We start from the raw sequence: 19,183 nt of genomic DNA, 5'->3' as shown, positions 1-19,183 counted from the left end.
CTCCTTTAAAATTTCAGCGCAGAAGGAAGCCCTCCAAGGATCTAAGAGCAATAATACTAGCCGCAGAGGAAGCAAAGAACTGTAGGAGGCATTGGCCACCCTTCAACTGCAGGTGCACCCCCTCCCCTCACTGACATGTTTTGCAATCATACTCATTCACCTTGCTCCGTGAATGACCTCATACGAAACTTTTCAGCAAAATAAAAAAATATTGGAATGTTCTTTTCCCTAGAACAAGTCTTCTGACAGCTTTGGAGAAATGCTTTCTATTCTCAAATTAGATCAATTTGCTCCACTCCTGCCACCAAATAGTGATAACTTATCTCAAATCAATTATGTTTTTTTCTCTGTTTTTGTTTCTCTGTTATAGCATTCTCTGTAATTGTGTTTTCTGTTATCACTGGATACTGTAGTCCTATGTGCAACACACACAAGTTAAAGGTGCCTCAGAACTGGACAATGACAGGCTTTCGCTATGACCTCCACAGAGGGCGCGGTTCCTCTTTTAGGGGCACAGAAGTTGCAGCTCTGTGACAGGAACTGGAACTGGGTGTTCAAGTTACACAGACTTGCTGCCCACGGCTCTCTCCATTACATGTACAGAAGGTTTGGTTTTCGGGCTCCAAAACGTGAGTTAGAATTACCAGTGATGATAGCATGTTGGGATGAAAACAGACTACGTCATATTGGTCTGATTAGATAAGAGGTCCACAAGCCCAGTCCTGGAGGGAGAAAGCCAAACCAGGCTTTCAGGATGACTACTGACTTTGCATATCACTCCCGTTTAGATGTACTATGCTTACATATAGTTTGAGTACATATCCCAAAACTCTATGGAGTGTGATTGAGTTATGAGGACTGAACTTGCAGACTCCTTGGGATAGGTGCAATTCCAAAGGAAGGCCAGCACACTCCCCACCAAAGAGAGGACCCTACTCCTAAGTTAGGCCCAACCCTAAGGGGTAGGGTCCTCTTTTTGGTGGGGAGTATGCTGGTCTTGCTGTGAATGGAACACTCAAACATTTGTTGCGAAGGCAGAATGTGTTTTCGGTAGAAATCCTTGGGTCCTACTGAGCCAGCCTCTTTCCAAATCTTGTCTGCCAGGCACCTGTCGATTGATGGTTCTCTATTTTGTTCTTTCCTTTTGTATCCAAAACTCCAGAGCAAAACCTGCTTGTCATACCTGGCTGTGCTCTAACCAGTATTTGTCAAAGCGACTCAGGTTATAAGTTCTTGAACCCCTTCCAATCACTGTTTCAAAAAGCCTCTGGCTTAGCTCCAGAATTTCTCATGCAAACTTGAAGCACCATTGCCCACTTAAAAGAGGTGTGTGGGAGTCTTGATATCTCCTGAACATCCAGAGAACAAATCGAGGAACGTGTTTTTTCATGCAGTCATGTGCACGCTCCAGGGGCACCGAACACTGGCTCCACTTCTGCTATGATGTACTTTTAGGTTGACAAGAATGGTGGCCATCACCCTAGGGATGAAGAAGTAGGCTTCATTTTCCCCCCGTTAGTTGCTCTATTTGTCTGGTCAGTCCCTGGTTAGAGTCTGAGCAGAGATTTGCTGGACATTCATAGGAGAGAACAAACTACTTCCAAACTACTTTTGCCATTTTGGGCACTCGCTGATCTTTGCAGTCTTAGTTGCGTCCATGCTTAAGAAGTGGGATCTGATCACAAGCAAGTTCTTAACCCCCCCCCCAGATGTCAGAGGTAAGTTGCAAAGAATCCATGCAGCAAATGCATTGATTTACCGCTACAGTTGTTGGTAGTAATTTCATTAAATGTGCATCAGAGGCTCAGGTTGTTGAGTGTTGCTCAGCAGTCATATGGCTTTCACGCACCTCTTCACGGGTTCAGGGTTTCTAGTGAGACCGAGTCATCTCAAAGACCTCCACAGCCTCTTCGCTAATCTGTACACACTGTACATCTCAAATTGGTTTGTATTCGATTCCCTCGTTTGTTTTTTTTCTTCTAAGAATAGAACTATTGTTTGTTCACTCGGTTGCACATTTAGATGTCACATACGTGAATAAATCACAGTTTCGATGTCTGTTAATTTAATTTGATTTCAGATTTTTTTTCCATAAACTTTGCAATAACAGGTATTTATCAACTAGACCTAAGGTGGTACACCATTTTCTTTTAATGACCAAATATATGAATATATGAAAAAGAACAATTTAATATCCAGAGCAAAAAGTCATTATTTGCGTGTAAAATGGGGATTTGCGTACCATTCTTCCAGCAAACCCCCATTTGTCAAACAGGGATTTGCGGGCAGAATGGCACACAAATCCCTGTTTTACAGGCAAATAATTCCATGAATCAGAGCCTGTAAGAGAAAACATACCTCCCGGGAAACACATTCGGAACAGAAATTGGAAAGAAAGAAAAGTTTGCACGATAGTCAGGAGTAGTCGGTGTGGGGAAAATATCTTAGGATAGTCGCATCTAGAGTGCAAAATCTCTTCTGATTCGCTCTCTCAACTGGCTGAGAATGGAATTGGAGATCAAGTTTGGGATTGGATTAAAAGTGTTCGAGCAAATGTTCAGCATGATGTCATTCTTACCCAGTTCAACAACTAAGTCGTGGAGTTCCCCAGGGTTCTTCAATGTCTCCCCTTCTGTTTAATGCGTATCTTGCTCATCTGTTATCTCTCATTACAAACACAGGAATAAAGCTCTATAATGCTCCTGACACTATGCATGAATGACTTAAAGAGTACGTGCTTTGAAATGAGCCATTCTTTCTTCCATAGATCTAATACCGTACATAATTGTGCTTGCACTGGCACCATTTTTCTGTAATGAGGTCCCATTATTAAAGTACACAGAGTTTGTATGCATCATGTGCCACAGCCCACCACATGTCTGGTGGCGCTCTGTGCCACCAGACAAAAACATGCTTTTTCTTTTTGGCTGTTAGATGGCACTTCCACACCACCTCTAAGCTGAAACTATTGCATTGGAGGATGGCTAAGAGAGAGATTGGCATGTGAAGAGGAACACACAGCTGGTACGTGTTGTTTGGTTATTTACTCACCCATCAACTTCCCATTGCCACATTCATTCCTACAGCCATTTCTGCCGAGTAGCTGGCATTCGCTGCCCAAAACACATACCGCTAGGATCTGTTTGAGCTTTCTTTAACATAAACATCACATTTTGGATTGCCAGTATTGAGAGTTAATAATTTAATTGCAGCTTTGAAATGCTCTGCTGGTGTAATAAAAATGGCAACCAAGTGTGCCTGCAGCCCCTTGAAAACAAGCACTGATAAAGCCAACTGCTTTTTGTTTTTTACTTTCTCATACTGCTTTCACCTGACATGGGGCAACATGAAAGCTGCAATATAATGTGATTTCATTTGATTCTTTTATAGGGGAAATTCCACACCTTAAATGTACAGATGCAGACATGTTTTCTGGGTTAATTTGTGACTGCTCATGAGTAGCTTTAAAACGAGGATGTCAATTGCACGCCATCATGACATCTTATTGAGAGAACGTATTGTTTACATCTAACCATTTATTTAGTGGCCATCACTTTGCTTCTCAATAAATATGCTGTAGCCAATGAAATATCAAAATGTCTTACATCTGACCTTCATCATCCTGAATATCTTTGGTAGTTATTGGCCCAAAAATGTTGTGGACGATGGGAAAGAAAAGCCACCTTATTGATTTTCAAAAGATAATTATTCATAGTAACTAGTGCTGTTACTGTGCTAAGCAAAACATTTGCACAGTGGCAGCTTTCAAAGAATAAATCCTTCCAGGTCCACGAGTATTTCATAGTTTAATGCGAATGTGTCTTCTGAGTGTTGTGTGCTCAATTCCTAGTTTTGTAGCCTACACACACATTTCTCTGTGACTTCTTTTGGAGTGGCAATATGTCATATCCTTGCATTTCCCATAACCTTTCCTGAAATATTTACAGCAACCCCTTATTTTCAGTTTGCCTGATTGTAGAGACTGTAGTGGAGTGCTAGAAGGGAAAATGGCTAGAGGCGTATCCCAATATATCACCCTAACCATTGGTTTGCAGACACGAAGATCAAAATGCTTTCTTAAAGTACTTTTAAACTCACTAATGTTGCAGCCCAAGCTCAAAAGTGTTACTCTCTTAAAGGGGCAGGGATGCCAGAATCACAGATCTCTCAAGTTTCCCCTGGCCATTTGTGATGTGTGAGAAGGCCATCTGGTCCTGTTTTTGCTTGGAATTCTGGGACTTGTAGTTTTTCTAAATTTCAAATGGGAAAGAAAAAAAGTCATGCTCCAGGATCCAAAGGGAAAAAACCATGACCCGACGGCCTTCTCACCCATGGCCACTTGAAACCTGAGGGCTCTGGAATACAACGTTGGCAATTAAGCAGCACTTGTTGCTGCATATAGGCTGCAACTATTGGCATGGGAATTGAAGCTAGGCAAAAGATGGGACGTAAGGGGAGCACAGACATGCTATGGGTACTCTTTGGATATTGATTCACCCATTGACCACTCATGACCATGCTAGTCCCTATGACTATTCTCAACCGCTAACTGTCCTCCCCATCTAAAACACCCTTCCCTAGGATCTCTTTGAGCTAGTTCTGTGCTTTTAATGGGAAGCCTGTGTTATTTCTAAGCAGTCCTCTGTAAGCTACTGGCGTATTTGCGACTATAGATCAGCCCCTGGTGTAATAAAAATGTCTCAACCCGGTGTGCCTTCAGGCATTTGATTTATAATCAATACGTGTGTCTTTGCATCTGTTCCTTCCACTGAATCCCTGTTAATAATGCTTTAGCAAAGCTAATCGTTTTGGCTCTTGTTTAGACATTAGATAGGCATTTGCCAGGCACTGTCATAACATACACAGGTGTTAACATTATTTGCCAGCTGTTGTCCTCGTATGGCCAGATAATACCATGGGTGGACTGGGAACCAAAAGAGCCAAATACTTTTCAAAGTGGCTCCATATTACAGATTTTCAGGAAGCCCGATCCGTTTTCCTATAGGAAAATGTTGAAATATCACACACAAAAAAGCACAGGGTGCGGAGGCCTACCAGGAAATCTCCAGGGTTCCCTATAGATCAGTCCTCCCCTGGATAGTATCAACATGGGAGTGCCTGCAAATGTCTCTCCAATGCCTAGATAAAAGCCAACACTGTTGGCTTTGCCAATGATTGTTTGGGACTGCATTCAACCAGCATGCTGAAGCTAGAGACAGGAATCTAATCTGGGCTGGTGTTCGTATTCAACAACACTATTCCTCTGTACTGCAATTTAAAAGAGCTTTGAAAACAAAGGGCGATGCTGTGTTTGCCTTTTCCTGGAATTGGCGGACAGCCGCCGTGCATGGCTTTTTTGTTGAGGTCGGAACATGAGAGTCCTCAGTGCTGCCAAGAAAGGTCAACATTCCTGTCCGTCTTTTCATCCTAGCAGCGAATAAGATACTGAGGGAATATTTGATATCAGGGTCGATGCCGAGCGAAAAAGGCACGCCCGTGCAAGCTGATTTTCCAACAGTGTGTTTCCCTCATAGTTACCTGAACCGCTCGGAGACTAGCCCAGGTGTTTCTGCTGCGGCTTCTCGTAGCCAACCGCATTGTTGGTATTGCTCCCTGCAGAAACAAATGTCGCACAATCACAGTTTGAACGCTGCTACATTTACTACGTTGACATGTTAAAATATTACTAAAGTAGCTGTCACACAAATACCAGGCAAAGGTATCCCATTCCCTGCCCTCTTCCTCCCCCCTTCCCAGTGATTTCTCCATTGGATTCTTGACTCTCTGCTGCACCGACCTGAAGCAAGGTTATCTTCCCGCTTTCATTCGCCTGATCCACATTTAGATACCCATTAGCACTCTGGCGGGGGAGCCAGCCAATCAGATGGCTAGGAACGTGCGCTTGAACCGCCGGTACAAGCCCGCGTTCCAAGCCGCCTGATGGCCGGCTCCCCACAACGCCATCGCCGCCCCCCTGCATTCCAATTATTTTCTCCCTCTACCCCCCTTACTTAGCTTATTTCGTCAGTGGCCGGTGCCTCCTCCGCACCTGCTCCTTTCCTTCGCCTCCCGCAGGCTGCCATGGGAAGGGAAGAGGGGCTCTGTACGGAGCGCCGTTGTCCTTTTCCATGGTGGCCATCTTGGAAAAGGATTTTCCTTCCTAGAGCGGGATGCGCGCGTGTTCCGTTGTAGGAAGGAAAATCCTTTTTTAGCACCCCAGGTTACCACTTTGGCAACCCGGGGGAGGAGGGAAATGGCCTTCATCCCCCGTTCCACATGGGGGATAACGACCCGGAGCCCTTGTTATCCACCCTCTCTCTCGGGCCGATAACGAGGGCTCCGTGCCGTTATGCCCTGTTCCAGGTGCTAAAAGAATGCCACATTATGACAATTCCAACAAACTCCTTAGCAACGTTGCTGGCGGATATATAACACCAGTGACATCATTCGGCATGCTTCCTTTTCGCAGACCTGTCACACCCTGGATCCCCAGCAGAACCAGAAAATGACCCCTTAATTGCCAAAATTCATGAAGAGAGAGCTGGGGTCTGAAAAGCGATTAGATGCTGGGTTGTGCCTTGCATGTCCCCCTTCCCTAAACCTCCGCCACGTGAACATGCCATGGCTCCACACTGCACAGGGCCACACTCCCATGATCCTGCAATGGTATCGTGTACATACAACGACACCCGTTTTTTCTAAGTCAATTTCTACAAGGAAATTACTTTAAAAAAATCTCACCTGAATATATATATGGGGGTAAAAGGTTAAAAGAGGTGGGGGGTGCTGGGGAAGGTGTAATGTTACAGGGAAGGGGGATTGTGAGCGGGACCCCCAACATTTTACTTCGAAAAAACGAGTGTCGGCAAAAGGACATAGAACCAGTGGTCGAAGTGTCCAAAAGAAGCACTGGAACAATGTTCCCTGCTGGCCTGCCCATGCTCCCCACAAACCCCATCGCCCCGCCCGACGCGCATTCTAAACCCCTAAACAAGCACGCCTGCTGTTTAAGGGAATGTTCAGTGCAGCGCACTGAAGCACAAGTTTCATCTTCTTCCTACGCTTTTATTCTAAAACTAAACAATTCCGGAACGGTTTCTTTTTCAAATAAAAGCATAGTAACAGTAAAACTGTTATTTTAAATGTAGAGGAGCACCACTCCTGCCCACTTCGACCACTGCATGAAACCTTCTGCAATACCCAGCAAATGAACTCCGGCAATGCTGTGCCTGTAAGGTGAGTGTGAGGGAAGTGTGAACGATGTCTGTCAGGACCTATGATGTATGAAGGAACCTCTACCAGTGGCTATCTTTGCTGGACATGTTTTGGGGTAATGGAAGAACGTACTGATTCCCCTTTGCTGCACATTGTTGTGAAGTGCTTGCCCCTGTATGGGAGAGCTGGTGATGTCATGTGGAGTGTTTGGTGATGAATGCAGTCCCAAGGGTCTACCCTGGTCAGTTGAGCCTGGGTGATGGGACCCAGGGGTTCCTATCTTGAACAGCTTAATGTAACCTGTAATAAAGTACATGTGAATAAGTTACAGAAGCTGCTTTTTAACACAGATAGTGTGTGCATAAGAGGGCGGATTGCACACATGGCATGGAAATGTGGAAGCTGCCATGGACATTTTCAGGAGTTAATGAGGCAACATAACCAGTGGTGGTGGGCCGACCCTGCCGGTAACAGCCCACCGTCCAAGTTAAGGGCTTGAGAGAAGCGGGGGTCCCTTAACACACCAGCAATGCCTTTATATCGGTTCTTTAGCACCTGCAAAAAAGTACAACCGGGTGTTAAAGGAAGAAATAAATGATAAAACAAAGAAAAACGGATTTACCTTAGGTTCCGCAACACCGCTTCTGGCAGAGGGAGTCTGTTTCAGTGGTGATTTTGATAACGTTATCAACATTGAAAGCAGATTCACGATCACGATGCAATGTGTTGCAGTAACGAAGGAAAGCCGGTTTTTTAAAAGAAATAATTCTTTTCAACCTTTAGCATCCATGTGTGCTTCTTCATGGGTGCTAGAGGTGGAGTGGGGGAAAGAAGAGAGCGAGAGAGGCAGAGGAAGAGGTGCGCACAGCATATAGGAATCTCAGAACGCGGGCTTAAACCAGTGAATACAGCTCGCCTTCTGAACTCCCTGATCGATTAACTCCTCCGAGCACAGCACTAAATTAGAAATGTACTTTTTTGGGATCCAATGCAGTAGGTGATATTGCAATGTGTGCTTAGCTGGCGCACTGTGGCACTTGTAGAGGTGAGGCTGAACTTGGGCACGTGAAGCTACGTCTTCAAGTCTGCGCGTTTGGCATGTTAGGCTGAACCTGGTCATATAAAGTTGCTGCTGGCCTTCGGGGCAATGCATGGTGGCTGGCCATAGTAATATGAGGACATTAATAAACAAAGCATTTTGGGGGCGGAACTTGGTTTTGTGACATCACTTCTGGATAAAACTGGGTGACACATGCTCAGAAGACGAGAGCCCTGGAGAATTCATGTTTTTCTAGTGTGATCCCTGTCATGTTGGTAGATAATAAAGACAGTAAACTTTGCCCTATGGCTGAGTCTTCCGTTCTTGCGGCGGGGAGTTTTCCATGCAGCCAGAGACAAGCAGAAACGATGCACCCCAGCCAAGGAGGTGTGGAGGCAGAAAGTTTCTGGTTACCAAGACGATAAGCCCCATGCAAGAAATTCAGGCTAAAATACTCTTAATTACTGGCAGGATTGCTCCATTTCGTGGTCTCAACACGCGTGTCCAAGCAGAGCAAGACAATGCCCATTCAATCAAGGTAAACTGAGAGTTGCTTTTCCCATCAAACCAGAGGTGAAAAGATACTAGTGTTGCTCTCGAGCTGCCAACGGAATGCACTCTCCCAGGCTTAGGTGATTAGAGATGGCATCACCAGGGAACAAACAGCGCCTCCATGTTCATTCTCATCGCCTTGAAAAGGGACACTCACTCTGGTAACCACCCAAGGTCCCAGGACTGGGAGGAAACATTCTACCCAATCCAGAGTCACCTTTCACGTGAAGACATAAAATGTTGTAGGAGCCAATAGACTCCCGATGACCCTGCACCAGTGTATTCGCTACATGCAGAGGTGATTCCAGAGGAGCCACCAGATATGGGAACCCAGTAGGAGAACAAACCCTTATAGAATGTGTATATATAGATTGCCTAAACTGACCAATCTGAACGCCCGATAGGTTTTGGGGGCGGAACTTGGTTTTGTGACATCACTTCTGGATAAAACTGGGTGACACATGCTCAGAAGACGAGAGCCCTGGAGAATTCATGTTTTTCTAGTGTGATCCCTGTCATGTTGGTAGATAATAAAGACAGTAAACTTTGCCCTTTGGCTGAGTCTTCCGTTCTTGCGGCGGGGAGTTTTCCATGGGCCTGAGTGTTTCTCTGCTGGTAATTGGCTTGACTGCTATGGATCCTGCTGCTCCTCTTTAACAGTCTTGTGGACAATTGCTAATTGGTCTGCAGCTCATTGCAAGGCAATGCAATACATCTCCTAGTCACCATGAAAAGGTGCATTTGTAATCTTATATTTACTCATGTTCAAAGGGTTAAACGTGTCATGGATAGTATTGGAGTCGCATGACAACTATGCTTGCCAACGTCATTGATGTAAAGATATAAATGGTCAAAAAAGTAACGGGATCCAACATGTAAAGAAAAGTGCATTTACATTTCAAAATGAGCTGTCTGGCATTTTATGGTAACTAAGCGGTGTATTGCATCACCATGAGGAGCTTGAAAACTATTTGCACCTCTAGAAATGTCTCTACTCTTGTACAACAAAGCATGTTAACATGTGAGAATGGAGATAAAAGGGAACTGGGAAGCAATGAGTGATATTTGTTGAATGGCAAACAATGTTTCAACTTACTACCGGGGTATACATAAATTAACACCAAAGCACACCATCCGTTTCAAGCAGCATCCTCTAGTAAAAGCCGTATTCCCCTTTGTGTGTCGCTAATTCCTAACACTGGAACCAAAACCAAAAATATGAATACAATTGTTTTGGGGCAAAATGGGTCAAATATTTCAGGCTGATGTTTGAGTGAGAAGGGATGCTGATTCAATGGCCATAGCAGCTTGTGACAGTGCACTATTTGCTATAGGAAAATGGCCCTTTCTTGTCTCTAAGCTGATTATTCCTTGACCATTTTGATCGCTTTCAATATTCTTACCATGGATTTGTTTTGAAATCGGTACTTTGTGGTGAGGGTTCTCAAAAGTACAGACTGTCAAGCGTTGTTGCGGTGAAATGATGTATCACTGTTGTCACAAATATACCAAAGCTCCATTTATGTGCGACATGTGTTTCCCACTTGTCTGGTGCAAGGGATCCTCAGGGTTTTCATGGCTGCAGGCAGTGAATGTTGGCATGTGCTGTTGTTGTGCATATCTAAAGGATGAGAGCAATTCTCCGGTCTTCTGAGAATTGCTATGGACAGAGGGCTGGATCCCTGATCCAAGGCGTGTCAGCAAAGGCTGAATATCATTAGAGTACAGAAATCAGCTGCCTGCAATCTAATCCTATGAAAGCGATGTGATCTAAGGGAAATGTCATGGTCTGGACCTGCTTGAGCCCTGTAACCTGAGGGCAAGCTCGGTTGCCTGAGACTTGAAGACCGGTCTAACCTAAATGGTGGAGATGCTCTTTAAAGCAAAGGTAAGTGTACCTTTGTATGTTCAAACCAAATCCTCTTCAAGGAGAATACTGGGAAGGAGCAGGAAGGGAAAAAGGAAATGAAGGAACGTTGTAAGAGAAGGGTTATTTATGCTTTGTACATTTTGATGAATGCTAAGAAGCCATGAAAATTGAATACACATAATATTTGAACTGATTATAACCTTTTTAGTCAATTTCCTTAAAATATTGTATTATAATACCACTTTTTGGCCCAAAATTAAACAGAAGCATTGACAAAGTGAACAGCTTTGATTTTTGCGTAGGCGTGGGATGCGCATTGTTTATGCACTGTCTTATTGGTAGTATCTGACCATGAGATGGCAACATAGGTCATGAGTACCTGGGCATGTTATGCTATAAAAAGAGGCAAAACATTTGGTTTTGCCAATGCTTGTTTTAACAGTAATTCAGTACAAAGAAGGGAAGCAGGAACGCACACACTGCTTATAAGTCAAATGGCTAAAGGCACAATGGTTAAGACATTTTAATGGTTCGATGTGATAATGTCCCTGCAAAAATGTTGCCATGCAAAAATGGCGCTGTTTTTTTGCGACAACATTATCACTTGGAACATGCGGGGGACACCCCCGTAACCCCTGAATTTTTTTTTGTTAAGGGAGCGGGGGCACTCCTGCATCCATCCCCAGCTCCCATTTACCCCATATGTTGTCCCCATATATAATGTCACCTACGACGTTTCCCGGCGACTATATCTATGGTGACATTATATGTGGGGACAATATTACCTGATACCATTGCAATTACACAAGGCAAGGGCTGGTCTATAGCAGAAATTACGTTGTTAAAAAGCTTCTCAGCGAGCACAGAGTATAGCTCAAAGAGAACTCAGGGGGCTGTTTATTGGGCGGGGAGCAGCAGCAGGTAGTGAGGGAACGGCCATACACGGTCAACGGGTGGGAACATCTCAACAACACCCAGAGGCTGTGTATCCTTCCTCTCATCCTCTCTCTCCTATTCTTACATCGAATGACAATCGTTTTGGCATATAAGCAGTGCTTAAAGCACCACGCAACAGACAAAACTAAAAAAGAAAATCTGTTGCGGTGAGAGGGGAGCACAGATAATGCACTTATTCATGATGAGAAGGTCCACGCACTCGCTTTGTCTGATCACTGTAATTCAGCCCAGATTATACTTCCCACCACTGACCACTAAAGCTAGACCTTTGAAACAGTGGGCCGGAATGGTGCCGGTGCATCTGACATGCTCTGCTTGCGGGTGCCGGTACGCCCGCCAGGTCAGACCTCGCAGGCAAAAAAGGCATCCGCGAGCAGAACTTGTAGTTTGCCGGTCCGATAATAACAGCGCTGGTAGCTTACCAGCACCGTTACTACCGGACTGGCAAACTTATAATGAGGCCCAGTGTCCTTTACGCCCAGTGACGGCCCCAGGTCTGCCAACCCCCTGTGCAGGATTTACTCTTCCCTCACCCACTTCCAACATTCTGACAGCATTATAGTAGTATTTTTAGGAAGCATGGGACGCGCAATTGCTTAATAGGTGCTGGGCCAGACCGACATTTAAGTTTACATGGAACTGAACCGGAAGCAAGGCACCCTTTATTTACTGGCGTTTTGAGAGGTGGAGGGGTGAGCTTCAGCCTGCGCTGTTCAAGCCTGTAGTGTTTCAGAGCCAGCCTTTTAAGCATCACTGCTAGTTGAAAACGCAGCCTGCTAAGAAAGCGCGTCCACGTGTTTCTATAAGTATCAACTGAGATGTATATAAACTCCGGATGAGATGCTATAAGTGGACACCTTGGGGTATTTCAAGGAGAAAACATATTTTAAGATTTAAATTACGTCAGACGGTATGACTATGACCTAAAGAGAGGACCACAATGTCAAAACATGTGTGCAAATACCAAGTGCTGTTTTTAATGACGTACCAACAGCATTTAAGTTAACAGTTGCCATTTTTATAGATAAGATTCTAGAATTCTAAAAATGTTTCCAAACTAAGGTGGTCTTATAAGGTGTCAAACTAAGGTGGTCTATATGACCATTTTTACAAACTGAATTCAAAATTCTAGGCAAACATTAAGCACTGCAAACAAAAAAAAACTGCTGTCAATGTTTGAACTCGAGACATTCTTTGTAAGGTGTCCCGAGCAGTCTTGTTGCACCAGTACATAAAGGAGGTAGGAGTTCAATGCGCTAGCAACCTGCCCATAATGGGCCATAGGGTCGTCGCCCCACCCCCTATCATGGACCAGCCAAGAGTGAAGTGCAAAGCCTTCCTCATTGTTAAGATGGATTTCTGAACTCTGTCCTGGAGGGGCAGAGGTTCAGAAGGCCAGCCTAGTTTCTTGGAACAGGGTAACCTCTGGACAAGCCAGACCAATCAGGGTAGTGATGGCGGCGGTCAAGACTAGGTCTCAAGAGGGGTGAGGGTGACTGAAAGCCCGCAATGAGCACACAAAGCAAGGACGCTTACAAATTACTCCAGACAGGTTTTATTACAAGGCCTTTGTTACATCGACCATAGTAAAGAATCACGATAAAACTCCAGTAAACCAACACATCACAATCAATACAATATATATATATTCAAGACCAAGGGGTCTAAGGAATTAGAAGCACGAAATAGGCAGACCACCTAGATGGGGGGGAAAACAGGCAGTGCAAGTAATCGTTAGACCCAGTTCGACATCAGAGGCCACCTAACTAGAAGGAAGTCCGAGCCCTACGAAGAGTGGAGCCTTGTGCTCAAAAGTACCTGCACATGCGGGTGCCAACGGGCAAAGGAGAGTCTCTTCAGGGAAATAAGGCAGTTCAGAGAGGTGAACAAAACGATGATGAACAGATCCCCGCTACTCAAGCGCGGCCTCCACTTGTGGGCAGAAGCAGGGCATGAGTGCGGAAAAGGGTTGCTGTTTACAACAGCGATGGAAAGCCACAGGCTCTTGCGGGAGGGCGACCGGTTTAGGGTATTGACTACTCACCGGTCCCCGATGCAGGCAGACCCAGGATTCTACAGTTCAGTTTCGGTACTGGCAGGTTCAGATGCGATCAGGAGTATGTCTCGAGGCCGTGTAGATTCCGTGACAGCAGGAGTCAGGGTCGAGGGTGTCCCAAATGCAGCGAACACGCACAGATTGTTACCACAGCAGGGCAACTGCGTGTATGACGATTCCTGTGTAGGCTGGTCAGTCCACTGGATGGCCCAGGGACGCTTCCGAAGGCTTACGTACAGGATTTGGTGAAGATGCCGAGAATAGTTGTTCCCACTATTCTAAAGGGTTGAAGCGCCTTTGCAGACCTTCTCGTATGATCAGAGGCCGAGTGGTGTCCCAGGACGACAGCAGTGCAGTGTGCCAAACCTTCAGCGGGTCACCAGCGATTCCTCGACTCAGCTTCTTAGTGGCAGGATACTTGGCTCCTTATCCTTCATTCGTGAGAACTCAGGAGATCGACATGGTAGTGGGGTTTTCAGCCTCCTCTTATCCAGAATTCCCTTCGCGCCAAAACGGAGAGGGCCCAATGGGAGATCTGCTCGTAAAACACTCACACCATACGTGGACCTATCACGGATCACAGTGGTCCCAGGCATTCAAGACATACTAGACTCTCTGGCACCCAGGATGTGTATTGGGAACAGACATCCCAGCCCACATCCTGGAGGCTTACCCAATGCATGCAGAAGCCAGCGAAAGCGTTGTGTTTTGCGGGAAAGTGCATGACCAAATAAGGACTGCCCCGGGTCGGCTCGACCTGGGGGAAGGTGAAGGGGCAAGACGGTCAGCGGACAGGACAAAGGGCCTCGTGGCATGGCCATTTTGGGAGCCAGGCCACCTATTTGGGAAGTGCGGTTAACATGGCAAAAAGAGGTTCAAAACACAAAGAAACGATAGCTGCCACCAGTTCCGTCCGTGACACACTTGCACGGTTCGTTATAGATCCATCGAGATTTTCTAGGGCCTTTGGAATGACTAGAGACCCAAGAGTGCAGTAAATTAGGTTACAGTGCCCTCTTGTGACATGTTGCACGAAAGCTGCAACATGAGGAAAGAACTACGGAAAACTGGTGTCTCCAGGTACTGATTGTCTTAAGGGCATGTCAGTTTCCCTGTAAGAATTGAGCGAAAGCCCAAAGTCTAGATCAGGGTGTAAAACAACAGCAAAAAGTTTGGGGGTTGCCACATGGAAGGACAATTACCTACAATTATGAAATCTTTCCTAACACTCATCAATCAGCCATTCTTCCAGCTTAGTGCTCTGCAGACAGAACAGATCTGTGCCTCGAAACTGATGTGTATAGGCGCATTGCAAATGGACAACAAATAAATAAAATACAATAACGATCTGTAGGCCCCTATCAGCATATCAGGGGAGGAAGGATAGCTCAGTGGCAACACATGTGTCTTGGAAGCAAGGCAAAAAAACAGGTTCGAATCCCTATCCCGTGCTTAAGAACCACTGGCTGATATTAAGCACAACATAAATAAACAATAAAATAAAATGATTCGTATAGGCCTCTATCTGCAGCTGGCCTCAATACAATCGGGACAATCCACTCAACCATAAACATTTCTTCTCTTATTGTCACCACACAAAACTCGCAGAGCAGAGCCTTCACTCATTCCATGTTCAGAATCAGCTCAAGCAGCATCCTGTGACTCACAGGGAAGGCCCATCTCTTCAACAAGCTTCATCCTTCTTTGCCCTGTATATCTGAGCGAAATGGCCCGTTCCACCAGGGGTGGACCCGGAAGAAAATATGGCCCTGGAAATGTGCTTCAAAGTGGCATCAGATTGCACCATGCCAAAAAGCCAAATCTCTGTTCAGGAGAAGTTTGAAAAATGGGTGCAAATAGTGAATTTTAAAGCACATTTGTCTCTTTATTGCCATTAATAAGTAGTTAAACATAACTAAAAAAGAGATAAACATTTGTTAAGATTGAGGAAAAACAGTACTGAAAGTTTTATAGCACATCCTTTGGTTTCAAGGCATGTGGGAGATGATGTTAGATGGAAGAAAAGAAATTTGGTGACCAGGGGAGAGAGTGTAAGAGGAACAGAAAACCAGGGTACCCACATAAAACAGGCCCTTGGTTCAGAGGCCTACCTGAGTTTCCTGTAGGCCAATCCACCACTTCCGTCCACTACAAAAAAGGGACACGGCTTGTCCCAAGCTGAGCTAGCCACTGAATACTCCATCACTTGAAACCCTTATTAACACCCTGGGAGGGAGCACATTCCGAACAGAATGGTCGTACATGGACTGTATTCTATAGTGCAAGACCGCGTTCCGAGTAGCCTTGGTGGGAAGCACCACTGCCCTTCCCTTCCACACTCCCCCTTCACCACTTAGCAACTGTATAGTTTCCTACATGGGTGCTAATGGTGACTTTATTTTGTAAAAAAAATAAATAAACGAACGTACCTTTCTTGCGCTGCCCGGCATCAGTCATCCACATGAAAATTGGACTACCTGTTAGCAGCACTGCTGTGGCACCAGGCAGCGCAAGAATGGTAAATTGATTCAAAAACAACAAAAAAAGACACCATTAGCAACGCTGTAGGGAATTACATGGGTGCTAATGGTGATATGGCCCTCGATGGCGTGCTGACCCTTTCGGGAATGGCACTGCCACCCTCATTAAGGGGTGCTTGTTGCACTCTTAACTTGGGCGGCCAGCCGTTACCTACAGGGTTGGCCTACCACCTGGGGGCATATGACCTCAGTATACTTATTTGGGCTATTCTTACACTCTGAATTTTAGGTGGGTCCCAGCACAGATGTTTTGTGGGTCTTGTTCTGTAACGCTGTGCACATTGCACAATGCTTCTGCTTTCTCATCTCATTAGCACACTAATGCACTTGGCCGAGCATCGTGTTTAAATTCAGGCCACATAACGCATGACGATTTTCACCCTGAGCTTGCAGTGTGGCTTGGGGCAGTCACCAATCAGGTTGCTCGGAACACGGGCAGAAACTACCAATTTAAGCCCGTGTTCTGACCAAACTGATGGCTCTTTCCCCACCCGCACCAGCTTCCCTGCACCCTCCATACTCCCTTCCCTTCTTCTTTTAATCCCCCCACTTACCCGATTTCTGCGCTGGCATGAGTTGCCGCTGCTGCTGCCTTCTCCCATTGTCTGTGTTGGTCACCATGGAAATGGAAGAGGAGCTCCGTATAAAGCCCCGATTTCCAGCTCTGTGCCGGCCATCTTGCTAAAGTATTTTGTTTTAATGAATGGGACACTGCGAGCAAACAAAATACAATGCTCTCAGCACCCCGGGTTACCGGATTGGCAACCCAGGGTGCTAATAGCATTCATAACCTCTCTGGCCGTTGGATCGGGTATTATCGGCCCTTTGGCACGCCGGAATGGGTATGAATGCCTAATTATTGTGAGGGAAGGGCAAAAGAGGGGAGGAATAGAGGGCATTTTCAGATATTCTGGAATGCACAGGACTATCTTCTTGGGCAAACCATTACAATGGCCACAAGTTTGATGTTGGCGTGTAACCCAGCACATCACTCATAGAATAGGAATAAGAGACATCTTTCACTGATTCATCTGCTAGAAATAGTCTGCAGAATTTCCAGTAAATACTTTTTGTGCTCCAGACCTTCCAAGGTAAAAGCAAACCACCTCACAGCCTATGCATTTGTTTGGGTGGGTAATCGATCTGTTTTTCCGCAGAAAACTGCATGTAACCTGCAGGGGGCTCCAAACCTTCCGCCTGCCTTTTATATACAGATCTTTTAAGCATCCACTCCACAACCATTGAGCCAGTGGAGAGGCTGGTGAATTGTTCAAGTGGTGGGGCGTAAATATTGTCCCCGATTTGTTGCGCGTAAGTGCAGCAGGCGTGCCAGAAGTCACTTGGTTTTTGGTGCTGTTTGGATTTTGGGTTGGCTCCACCAAGAACTCTTTTATGAATAATGTGTTAATAGGTGCATTTGATGGCCAACTTTTGGAGTGCAAATATATGAAAACAGTCATGAGATTCGCAAGCAATTCTGTAAAGTGATATTCCAACAATCCAACAACCGACCCATTTTTTTGTGCAGGTTAAAAATATCAAAGAGACTCTGGAATTGGCAGCAGCATGCAGTATAAAACCCAATAACATAACATCATTCTGATGCCAAGTCTCATTGACCCAATTCTTGCTCATGCCAACCTCTGTGTTTCCAGTTTTTTCCCATTCTCCATCATGTTTCTCACGTTTTGCCCCATGTCAGTGCTGCTACCTCCAGTTTTGCCACAATGTTACTCTCATTGGCAGTTTCTGCCCCATGCCAACCTTAGTCCCCTACCCTTGTGTTGCATCACTCTCATCTGTCCCATCTCAAACTCATGGCCATAATGCTATTTAATGTCACTTCCATTGCCCCAATTCGTCCCCAATGCCACTCTTGTTGCCCAAATTGTGCCCACTGGCACTCCTACTGCCCCAGTTCGTTCACTAATGTCCCTTGTGTCTAATTATGGGCCCCGGGGCATTACCTGAAGCGATAACGCCCCCCACCTCTGGGCTTATTGCTTATTTAATTTCACTCTCCTCTTGGTGGTCTGTATTCGTATGCAAATCGCCAGCATCGTCCCTGCATTGTCGCCCTTCTCGTATACTGTGTGTTTGAGTCTTCTCGGAGGGCAATATGCCCCGCTATGCCAGGCTGCCCAACTCCCCTCTTTTGGACTGGGTTGCCTGCATCTGTTCCCCCCTGCCCCTAACACTTCTAGCCAGCTGTCCTCCTAACTTGCTGATTTCTACCCTCAGCTTAGCTACCAGTAGGACCCGTTCCCTCTTCTCCTCACTCCTTCAGCCATTAGGAGCCCTCGAACTGCAGCATGGCAGCCTCCCACTCAATATTGAGGCCTACCTCACCTATATCATTAGTTACAAAGTGATGCTCCATTTCCCGATGTAATTGTCTCCGAAGACCCGGTCATACAACAACGTGTCTTTACACTGCCATGGAAACATGCCCCTTGATTCCATTCTCCATTGTAGTGTCGCCAGTACCATGTTATGATCGGACCATTCTCCTGTCTGCACGTGTGCTCCCTGTAACAGGTACTCCCTGTTCTCATACATCAGTATATAATTGATTGCGGTATACGAGCGATGGGGGCTAATAAAAAAATTTAAAAAGTGGACCCTCCAGGTGTCGGATGAAGTGTCTTCCAAGCATCCTCCCAGCCATGCTCCTGCAAGCTGCCTTCAATCACCCGCTCTTCCGTCCCCTTTTGCCTCCCCTCCCTGCCCTCACCTAAGCCCCAGTTTAGCCTCAGATCTCTCACCATGTTAAGGTCAGTTCTATGTGATATTTCAGCATTTTAAAGGCCGAACATTTAAAAGACAGATTTTTTCAGATGATTTTGTGCGGCCTTCTATATGTGGAAATATCACACTTCCATGACCCCCGGTCGGAATCCAATCCCCCGCTCACCCCTACCCCATCCTGCGCTGGAAGAGTTCCTCAAAATCAG

General features: G+C 45.6%; 1 protein-coding gene across 2 annotated transcripts in view; it reads right to left on the bottom strand.

Moving 5' to 3' along the window:
* WFDC1 (WAP four-disulfide core domain 1) overlaps positions 1-19,183 on the bottom strand; it is a 795,354-nt gene that overhangs the window by 183,180 nt on the left and 592,991 nt on the right. The window contains exon 6 of one of the 2 annotated variants that reach the window (XM_069636224.1): positions 5,539-5,613. The exons of the other annotated variant lie outside the window; for it this stretch is intronic. Within the exon in view, the coding sequence (XP_069492325.1) occupies positions 5,555-5,613 (59 nt within the window). The 3' untranslated portion in view covers positions 5,539-5,554. The remainder of the gene's footprint in view (positions 1-5,538; positions 5,614-19,183) is intronic. 2 annotated transcript variants of the gene reach the window in all.

Source organism: Ambystoma mexicanum, chromosome 1q, assembly GCF_040938575.1.
Source record: "Ambystoma mexicanum isolate Mex_15411 chromosome 1q, UKY_AmexF1_1, whole genome shotgun sequence".
NCBI classification, from domain to species: domain Eukaryota; kingdom Metazoa; phylum Chordata; class Amphibia; order Caudata; family Ambystomatidae; genus Ambystoma; species Ambystoma mexicanum.
This window is presented reverse-complemented; position numbering and strand designations above follow the sequence as displayed.